Source organism: Girardinichthys multiradiatus, chromosome X, assembly GCF_021462225.1.
Source record: "Girardinichthys multiradiatus isolate DD_20200921_A chromosome X, DD_fGirMul_XY1, whole genome shotgun sequence".
NCBI classification, from domain to species: Eukaryota; Metazoa; Chordata; class Actinopteri; order Cyprinodontiformes; family Goodeidae; genus Girardinichthys; species Girardinichthys multiradiatus.
Window position 1 is genome coordinate 17,008,690 of NC_061817.1, and position 11,137 is coordinate 17,019,826.

At 36.5% G+C, this 11,137-nt stretch overlaps 2 gene segments (V, D, J or C); both read left to right on the forward strand.

Moving 5' to 3' along the window:
- Positions 1–2,101: 2,101 nt before the first annotated feature.
- On the forward strand, positions 2,102–4,682 carry LOC124863565. The segment is given in 4 exon segments: positions 2,102–2,182; positions 2,283–2,406; positions 4,051–4,176; positions 4,265–4,682. Coding segments are annotated over 3 exon segments (558 nt in total).
- Positions 4,683–5,481: 799 nt separating this feature from the next.
- LOC124863566 lies at positions 5,482–5,959 on the forward strand. The segment is given in 2 exon segments: positions 5,482–5,558; positions 5,655–5,959. Coding segments are annotated over 2 exon segments (348 nt in total).
- The last annotated feature ends 5,178 nt before the right edge of the window (positions 5,960–11,137 follow it).

Genomic DNA, 11,137 nt, shown 5'->3' on the forward strand with positions numbered 1-11,137 from the left:
TGTGAATTTGTCTCTGTGCTTATGCTGCTCGCCAGTTTTCGCTCGGTGGGGCATAGCAGAATTGGCCCTGTACGGGCACTGTTATGAGCTGGACAAACTGTTGCGCGTGCGTGTGCTCAACGTGCACTTTAATTTCGTAAGTAAGGAAATTCATCTTCTGTCATTGTGTTTTGGAAACTACAGGGAGAAAAGGAATGGGGTCATTGGGGTTGACTATGAGTCAACAAAAGTAAGAAGATATTTTCTGTTCCCCATATAATACCTGAAATAACTTAATGACAGGCTAGCACTGAAAATTTCAGAAATGCTGTTCCCCCATACAGGCCGAAAGAACAAAAACATTTTAAACAACAAGCAGGCAAATTATTCACTGGCTGTTTGACATTATGCAAATTAAGTTTTCTGGTTTAAAGACTTGATCTGCCAGCTGCAGAGGAAGAGCAACTCCCATCTGATCACCTTCAACAACACCATGTTCTATGTAGCTCTGCTGCTGCTGGCTGCTGGATGTTGTGAGTCTCACTGAAAAACTGAGATCAAACCATTCAGACTGTTTACAGTGTGTTAAATTAATACACTCTATTTTATTTGTTTAGGTGTGAAGTGTGAACAGCTGACACAGCCAGCCTCTGCAACTCTGCAGCCAGCTCAAAGGCTGACCATCAACTGTCAGGTCTCTTATTCTCTCAGCAGCTGTCCAACAGCTTGGATCAGACAACCTGCAGGAAAAGGACTTGAGTGGCTTGGTCAAGCAGACAAAGGATGGACCACATATTATAAAGATTCACACAAGAACAAGTTCAGCATCTGCTTTGTTTCTGCCAGTAAAACAGTGACTTTGAATGGACAGAATCTGCTGTGTATTACTGTGCGAGAGAACCACAGTGACAAAAACAAGCAGCAGAGCTGTACAAAAAAAACCCTCAGAGCCTGAACAGGTTATATGAACCCACCAGATGGGGAGCTCTAAGACCATTTATTGTTAGATTGGTTAAATTAAACATTATTTGCAATGTAACCATACGGACAGAAGGATATTTAGCTGAAATGAAAATAGTTCAGTATATAAATCATATTAAAAATATGGTCTAAAATTTACTTGGAGATTGTGCAAAATGTTTTGTTTGCCTTAAAGTGATACAAATTAAATATGTTTGTCTGAATGATCTGAAAACATATTAAAGCAGGAATCAAAACAAAGAAAATTTAAAAATGTCCAAACTAATTTCAAAGAAGTTTGGAGAACAAAGACTGATATTGATATAGCAATTGTTTTTCTGCTGTCCTCTGTCTGATTCCTGGTTAAAAACAAACCAACACATTTTGATGGTTTAATTTGATGGTCACTGGAACATTTGGATCAGACAGGCAGCAATAGGACTGCAGGGACTAAAATCAGATGCAGCAGCATTTGTATGACTCTCTCATCACCTGTATGTACATTCACATAGTTTGCAGGCTTTGTATATCAAATGTTATCATTTTAACCACAATCCATTTATAAAATCAAATATTTTCTTGGTTTCTAACACTAAGTACCAATTTTTAATGTATAAAATTAGACAAGAAGTAAAAGAGGAGTTTTTTATAAGGCAACAGATCGGAAGATCAGGCCTCATAAAACACTGTATAACAGAAGGTGACACATAAACTGAACACAAATGGTTTGGGATTTCTTGTTTTTCAGAGCTTCTGTCATCATCTTTGTTTGTCAGAAAGTTTTCCTTGTTTTGCTGTTTTACAAATAGCTTTATACTGTATATCGTTGATAAAATGCAGCATTTTTTCTTTAACGGCACAGTTGTTTGCACATTCTCTAGTTAATTTATGTTTTAAAATCACATATTCACATTTAGTTTTTGCTAAAATGGCTTGTTTTTATGTAGTTAATATAGAAATACTTGTTCATCACCCCTTGTATTTTATGTCTTTTTATATTGAATCAGGAAAGCACTAAGGTATATGTTGTTGGATTTTTTAAATGGTAGGATGAGATATATAGTAAAATGGAACACACTGTCAGTACATTATGTCCCTCCTTCTCCATTATCATGTAAATCAATAATCTCTGCTGTGTATTTCTGTCCTGCTGACTGGTTTGTAATGTGTGTCTCCAGCTTCAGGATGATGAACCCACTCACTGCTCCTCTTCTTGGCCTCTTTCTGCTATTGCTCCCCTAAGGTATGTTAAAATATTGAGGTAATGTCAGTACATTTGTCTTTTCCTTGCCATTTTCACCTGTGGTTTCTGACTTTTTATCTCATCGGGTTGTACGGGAAAGACTATGGAGTCTATCCAATCTTGTCCAGTGATAAAAAACCCTGGAGAGACTCTCAGTCTATCCTGCAGATGGTCTGGCTTCACATTTAGTGGCTATGATATGCACTGGATCAGACAACCTGCAGGTAAGGGACTGGAATGGATAGGAATTGGATACACTAATCCCTTTTCTAACATATCTGCCAGCAGTGTGAGAGGATGTATTGAAATCAGAAAGGACAACAGTAACAGCATGGTTCATCTGACGCTGTCCAGCCTTAAACCAGAGGACTCTGCAGTGTATTACTGTGCCAGAGACAAACAGTGGGTAATGTGAGCAGAGAGGTTGTACAAAAAACAATGAATTAAATTACAATCTTTAATTAACAGAATGTAATTTTACAATAGTGCCTGAAAAAAATATGTATGTTATTTACTACATAGTCACAAAGCATCCACGACTGTGAGCGACTCACTGAAAGTTTGTGAGCGCTGACTCAGTTCAGTTCAGTTCAGTTTTATTGATATAGTGCCAATTTACAACACATGGCATCTCAAGACACTTTACTAACTCAATTCAATTGATTCATACAGATTTGAAGTCATGTACATCCATTCCAGTGCAGTAAGATTCAGTTTATTATTAAAACTGGTTAAAAAGTTTTTCTATCTAAGAAAACTCAGCAGATTGAATTGAGGCAAATACATTTCCAAATGACAATACTTCATGCTTGTTGAGTTTCAAGATATTGACAAACGTATACTGTAAATCCGATTTCTAACAAAAACACTAGCTTATGATGAACATCATAAGTCATTTTCAAAAACATACCTAATATATGCATATCAGGAACAGAGATCATTTACATATTTTAGTGCATAAATACATTTTTTAACTCTCTAACATATTAATGATTACTAAAATGTATGAAATATATGTTTGATTTAAAATAGAGCTTTAAAGATATTTTTAAATTTGTTAAATTCATGTGATGCTTATAAAAAATAGCTTTAAAACAATGATGAACAAAATTGATCAAAATAAATCAAGACAATTTGGTTCCACTTTCCCATACAGTAACATAATTACCTTAACAACAGCATTATAATAGAAAAAATCATCATGCACTTTGAGGTTGGAGATGCTGACTGGTCGATTTGCTGCAATGCAAATGATCTTTTTTATCTCTTATATGTCATGCAACCCAAAAGGAAGACAAGAATAAGATCAATGCAACACAAATATTGTAAATTAGGGCAAATAGTTCATTTATGCTTGCTGAAAGAACAGAAATATCATCTTACACTGGGTGGTCAAGATACTCACTGGCTGTTTATTATTATGCAAATGTGATAAACTACTTTTAAAATCCCTTCATGATTTTATTAAACAAACATAATTAAACAGAATAAAGCCTCAGAAGCCTCTAAAACCAAGCAAAAGCTCATATTATTAATACGTTTTTATTCATGTGTTTTTTCCACTAGTAAGATCTCGAGGAATGTTTTTATCAAAAGTAGTTGATAAAATCTTTTTAAAGTTGTTTTTTGAATGAAAATATATCAATAAATTATTATTATTATTTCTAATTTCTAAGTTTTGTCAGTTATTTGGCTTTATATTGTTATAGCTTTGAACAAAAGTAAAGATAAATTAACTGAACAGGAATGTTTAACATAAACATTACAATGCAATGTCTGCAGAAAATCAAGATGAGTTGTGTTTCATTTCCAGTGGGAGGAGTTGATGCAAAACTTGTTCTCCTTCCACCTTTACATGTCTGTGACAGAATTAAAGACCTGCAGTAAATCAGAAACAAACACACTGCAGACTGAGCAGAGACAAATGGCTGCTACAATGATCAGACCTCATCAGGTTGTGATTGCTTTTCTCATCCTGACAGTTAACTGGACAGGTAAGAACAAAGGGTCCTTAAAGGAACCTCTTTAGTCATAAATACACAATGATTATAGTTCAGAACCTGATGATCTGTATGTCTGCAGGTACTGATGGTCAAACATTGACTGAGTCTGAACCAGTGGTTAAAAGACCTGGAGAATCCCACAGACTGACCTGCACATATTCTGGGTTTAGTAGCACTCCTTACATAGCTTGGATCAGACAGGCAGCTGGAAAAGGACTGGAGTGGATTGGTAGGATCAGCGATGACAGCAGGTACATCAGGTACTCTGATTCTGTGAGAAACCGGTTCACCATCTCCAGAGACAACAGCAGAAGTCAGGTGTATCTGCAGATGAACAGTCTGACAGCTCAGGATTCTGCTGTTTATTATTGTGCTCGAGAGCCACAGTGACACAGAAAGCAGAAACACTGAACAACAACTCTGCAGTGCATGAAAAGTTTTAACACTAAGCCAACCCCTGGGGGAGCACTAACACCATCTATGTGTCACAGCAAACACATTTAGATAGACACATCTCTGATGATCTGAGGGGTCAGGAAGGTTCACACTGGAGAAATAACTTTGACATGTTTATAAGCTCAAAAATCTTTTAGTTCTTTGTAGAACATTCAAAAGATTTGAAAATAGATTTTTTTAATTTAATCTAGTCATGTTTTTAATGGCTAGATTAGATCTAGATCTTTATGGCTAATCTTTCTCAAAATACACAGATTTTGCTTTCAAAATGTTTTGAGCTAAAAATGTGCATACAAGAACACAAGTGTAGTACTACAGTTGTAGTAAAGCAGACAATTCATTTAAACCTTCTTCAGTATTTCTCAGAGTTTACCTCAAAGATCTGCATTAGATCCTGACATTGGTATGAAGACTGAAACTCCTATTCCTTTCAAGATTGAGAATGCACAGCTATTTGAAACCTGCATATTATTTTAGCAATAAGAAAAAAAATCTTCATTATTTAATGAGACAGAAATGAAATCACTGCATTGTGTGATTTTTCAGAATATACAGACAGACAGTCATAATAACAGAAACATTTAGTGGACAGATGGAAAAAAAGAGTTTCAGCATTTAAGATGAGGAGGATTTTTAAAGTCCTTCTTGGTATTAAAATAAAAATAAAACATTAGCTCAGATATGATTCTTGCATGTGGTTCATGGAGGTAAAAAACAGATTGATAATACATAAGAAAGGCATTTTTAATCATGAGTTTCTGGTGTGGAGTGTTTGGTATTATGCAAATCAGAAGAGTCAGGTTTAAAAGGCTTGATCTGATGCTCTCAGCTGTAGAAGAAGAGAAACTCCCATCAGATCATCTTCACCACCAACATGTTTTCTGTAGCTCTGTTGCTGCTGTTGGCTGCTGGATCCTGTGAGTCTCACTGAGGCAGAAACATTTACAGCATGATTACACTAAACCGAATGTTTGTTTTTGCTAACAATTCAGTGTTAATGTGTTTCTCCACAGGTGTGAAGTGTGAACAGCTGACACAGCCAGCCTCTGAGACTGTTCAGCCAGGTCAACGTCTGACCATCAGATGTCAGGTCTCTTATGATCTGAGCAGCTACTGGACAGCTTGGATCAGACAGCCTGCTGGGAAAGGACTGGAGTGGATTGGGATGAAATATACTGGAGACTCACGCTACAAAGATTCCCTGAAGAACAAGTTCAGTATTGACTTAGACACTTCCAGTAAAACAGTGACTCTGAATGGACAGAATATGCAGCCTGAAGACTCTGCTGTTTATTACTGTGCAAGATACCCACAGTGACACAAACAAGCAGCAGAGCTGTACAAAAACCCCTCAGAACAGATGACCAGAGGAGGCGCTCTTAAACCAGTTTTATGGTTGACTTAATAAACTGAAAAATAAAAGGTACATTACACAAAGTTTATCCCTGACATAGTTATCCTTAACTGAAATGACAAAAAGAGACCAAATATTTACTATAACCTATAATTACTCCCTCTCTGTTTATACTGAACTGTGCATATGCTTGCAAAAACGGATGTGGTTTTAGAAGGTACCTCGCTGCTGTTCCAGCTTGAAGAACCAAAATAGGGATCTGCATGACTGGCCGAAGCAACTGACCATCACAAAGCCTTGATCTTGGTTCCATAGAAAGTTTGAGGATCGATGGAACAATATACCAACAAACAACTGTGAGAAGTGTGTGAAAGAAAACCCAGAAACAGTTGACCCAAGTCAAAACAAATTGTTGAATCCCTGGTGTTTGGGCTTTAGTTTTGATTTGTGTTTGTGTTCTGATCATTCTTGGGTTTTCATTTTTCTTATTAATGTCTTGCCATACAGAGTTCATTCCTTTGTGTTGAATTTCTTAGTTATTTCTTGTGTTCTGCTTTCTGTTCATTTTGGTTTGTTCTCTTATTTTAACATTCGGTTTTACCCCTTTTGGTTTGTAGATCCTTTGGGTTTTATTCAAGCTCCCCTGTTTTCTCTGTTGATAAATCTCCTTCCCTCAGTTTCCCTACTCTGTATTCTCTGTCATCTGCTCTGTACTGATTGGACTCACCTGGTTACAATGTCACTCTCCACCCTTCCTCAGTATTTAAGCTCCTTGGTTTCCATGTCTATGCTGGTTACTTCGTGCCCTGGTTTTGTCCTGTTCTCCTTGTGCCCTACTGTAAGTTTTTGTTCTTTATAATTATTAGTACTCACCATGTTGCTCCCGAACTCCCATCTGTGGTCTCCTGCTATACTCCAACCTCGCAATACATGACAAAGCCATACAGTTTAAAAGGTTTTATCAGTTACTAAGAAAGTGTATGTAAACTTTTAAAAAGTTCTCTAAAAATATTTTTCACATTGTTCTGGAAATTAGCAAATCTAAAATTATTTTGGAAATACAAACAGACCTAAAACAGTAGAGGTTTAATGTCAGACAATGAGAAAATGTTTATGTGAGTATTAATACAGTTTGTTAATATCTGGTTTCAACTATGTTATTAATGAATGATTTCCTCATTAAATACTTAGATTGCCTTTCTTAGAAAGTGGTCAAGCTGATTAATTTGGATATATAAGGTTTTACGATACAAAACAATGATTCATGGCTCTGAACTGTTTAATAAAGTATGAAGGTGAATAAACAGGAGAATAAATTTAGTGAATGAAGCATCTTAGAAAAAACTATTGTAAATACAGGCATGCTACTTTTTGTGTTATTAGTACTAATACCATCCTATATCATCTAATGATATTAGAAGATGTGCCTTTCATTTTCTCAAGAAAAGTGTTTATTTTAATATTTTTACAAATCAGAACAAAATAGGCCAATGAGTTGGAAGGTAATATTGTAGGATTACAGAGTTGGTATAGATCTAATGGTTAATTGCAACAAATCTCTCAATAGAAGTTCTTGGTGTCTGAGATTCTACATCAGAAAACAAACTACAAAGACAGCTTCCATTACGGTCTCACTGGTTAAAAAAGGAATCATTTTGTATTTTTTAAAGCATGAATAACATAAAGTGCTTCAAATATATCGCAGCCAGGGCTTAGCCTGGGAATGTCTGTGCCCAATTTAACCACAAATTTAATTCATTAACTTTCTAAATAAACTCTTCTGCCGCTGTAGTCTGTAAGTTTTACTGAGACAATGTCATGATCAAATCACACTGACAGTTATTCCTCTTCTAGCTTTTGATGATCCTAATTTGTGTGAATATAATACAAAATTTTCTAAAGATGCATTAGAATATTGACAGAAGATTCACCAATATTTTCATGGATGTTTTACGTTTTTAAATCATAAATGGTTTGTCTACTTGCTGTCAACGTCCCTGTATTTCAGGGTTATTTTCGGGAATCAATCTCAGCGAAACTGGAAACATTATGTTCAGTAGACTTTAGAAACTATGCTGCACAGCGGGTTTGATGATTAGAACTGTCACCTGAGGACTAGAAGTTTTCTGGTTTTGGTTTCTGTGAAGTTTTATTTATTTATTTATTTATTTTTTACTATCCATGTGCGTATTTTCTCCTGTTAGTCCAACTTCCTCCACAGTTCAGATCCATTTGGGATATGCTTTAGTCACCTCTGTGACCCGAAACAAGTTGAGGGAGTATACAGCAAGTAATAAAAATTACCACTCATCAGCTGGTATAGTATAGTATAGTATATTATAGTATAGTATAGTATAAATAGCCTATTAGTAATGCTTCCTAATACGTGACAGTATAAATTGTCATTTATGTTAACTCTGCTCTTTTGGAAAGTCTTCACATGATTTACCTTTGACCTCTTACAAAAAAAACTCCCTTTGTTTAACATTCACATTAAGCTAAAGGGAAACCTTACCGTGATTTGAAAAACTTGAACTTAAAACTAACTTTGCTTTCTCGGTGATATGACTGTTACTGTGTATAGGACACGTTTCCTCCTAAAAAAAAATCATTCTGTTTTTCAGGGACAGAATTCTCACAGAAAGTCTTTGATCATTTTTTTTTATTTCATAATTTAAAAATATTCTTTAGTTTTATAAAAGTGACATTGGTTACATCAGCATTGTTTTTATTGAACAACAAAGTAAAAACCAATAGGAAGTCTATCTGTTACCATTTCAGAGCTCAGAAAAAACAGGATTGACATGTTTGACATGTTTTTTGTTGATGCAATTCTCATAAGAAATCTCTTTCCATATGATAAGTGAAAGGAAAGAGATGAGTAGAACAAAAATAAATGAGATTAAAGGCCAAAACAAGGTAATGTAAAATACTTTTTTCTTTTATGGTTGTATGAAATCCAGGTAAGTTTTGCTAACTCCGACTGCACTGTTCAATGGTTAGGATTAATTGGAATGTATGAACCTGACTGTTGTGAAGTACCTTGAGACAACATGTGTTGTGAATTGGCGCTATATAAATAAAACTGAATTGAATTGAATTGAATTAACTGCTGCCTAAATGAAGACATAAAGTTCCAAGCAATGTTCTGTCAAAACTGACATACCAGTATCAAATATTTACTCAGGTTGTCGAAATATAACCAAATCAGAAGATGACACAGATTCGATGCACAGAATTAGATTGAAATTAGGTTCTATTGTTCCAACTTAGGTAGACCTTGATTAGAGTTGTTAGAAGCCAGAGGATGAGGAAGCCCCAAGGATCCGAGCAGAGAGAGAGTGTTCTGGCGGTGGAAATATTTACAGTGCAGATTTCCTGAAGAAGAGTTCCATATGGCGACAGGCAGGCAGACAGATGGGCAGATCGACAGGAAGGCAGGACAACAAGCGATCAGGCAGGCTGACAGAAGTCCACATAACAGAGACTATGTTCCAGCAACAGACTGTGTCAGCAGCTGTCTTAAAAAGCCATGAGCTCATTAGCTGAGAACAATGAAGTGCCAGAACCAGCCAGCAGAGATCTCACAACCAGTTGTTTATTGCCCTATGCAAATTGACCCTTGAGTTTTAAAGACATTAGCTGGTACTGTCAGCTGCTGTAGAAGAGTAACTCCCATAAGATTACCTTCAACACCAACGTTTTTTCTGTAACTCTGCTGCTGCTGGATCCTGTGAGTCTCGCTGAGGTAGAAACACTTACAGCATGATCACACTAAACTGACTCATAACTATTTATCTAGTAATCCTAAATATAATTTTTCCTCCACAGGTGTGAAATGTGACCAGCTGATACAGCCAGCCTCTATAACGGCGCAGCCAGGTTAACGTCAGACCATCAGATGAAGAAAACCTCAATTTCTAGTCCATTTTATAAAGGAAAGTCATACCCTTTTCAGTCTCTGTCAAAATGTTGCAAATAAAAAGAATCCCAACATGAAAACCAAGCTAGATAATGCATTTATTTTATTTTTTATCAATAAACATTCCAAGTACATTCCTTTTTGCCTCTCACAGTAGAGACTCATCTTGAAACATAAAATAAATTAACACATGGCTAAAGAGACTAAATCTGTTTTATACTCCTGTTCTGCAAAAAGCTGCTTGTACCTGGACCAGATCTGCTTTCTTACTTGTACTGCAGTGCATTAGTGTGCAAGATGAGACCACAATAACAAACAAACAGCAGAGCCATACAACCCCCTCACAGCCTGAACATGTCCTGGAAATAAAGTAGAAATGCTTTTATGAAAACTATTCACAATTTAAACTGATATTTTTTACAATCTTTTTGAGCAATTTAATTAATGGAGTGCTTATCACATTGTCTACAGTACGTTTTAGATGTATTGTTGGATGGGTGCAAAAACATGTTATCACTCATGTAAAAACTTTGTGTTGCAAGGCACCTGCACTATGCCTTCCCCCCTGTGTGTGTGAGATCATTGTTATCTTTGTGAGAACCAGCCTCCTTTCCGTCTCACACACACACACACCCTGTCTGAACTGTCTGTTGAACTGTGCATATAAATAAAGAGATAGGGTGTCAAAAACTTTGTAGTTTCACTGCAAAGTGGGCTACCCTTGCTGCAAGTAACTCTGACTGTATCGTTCTTACCTCTGAGTTGACTAAATAATACCTAACATTTATTGGTCCTTCGAAGCCGGATTAATTCAATAACCTTATTTCTCTTTGCTTTAACAGTGACTCTGGGATCCGTGGGGAAAGCCTGACGTCGAGCGAAGCACCGCTGCACAGCCTCCATTAGCCGGAGTGGCTGAAAGTCCCGGTGTGTGTGAATTCACACCTGGCCAGTGGGTTATCGCCTTCCTCGGCGCGGGGTGACTCTCACAGGGTCCAAAGAGTCACCAAGAAGTCAACTCCGAGGTGAGACAGTTTTAAAATACAGTTCATAGGAAAAGTACTTAACAGTCGTTGGTAGTGCGTCGCCGGTAAGGACGCTGCATTCGGATGGTTTTATTCCACCGTGAAAGGAATAGTGACAAATTTGGTACAATCCCGCCGTGAAGGGGATTAAAGAAAACGACTGAGGATTATTCCCCTGCGAGGGAATAGAATAAG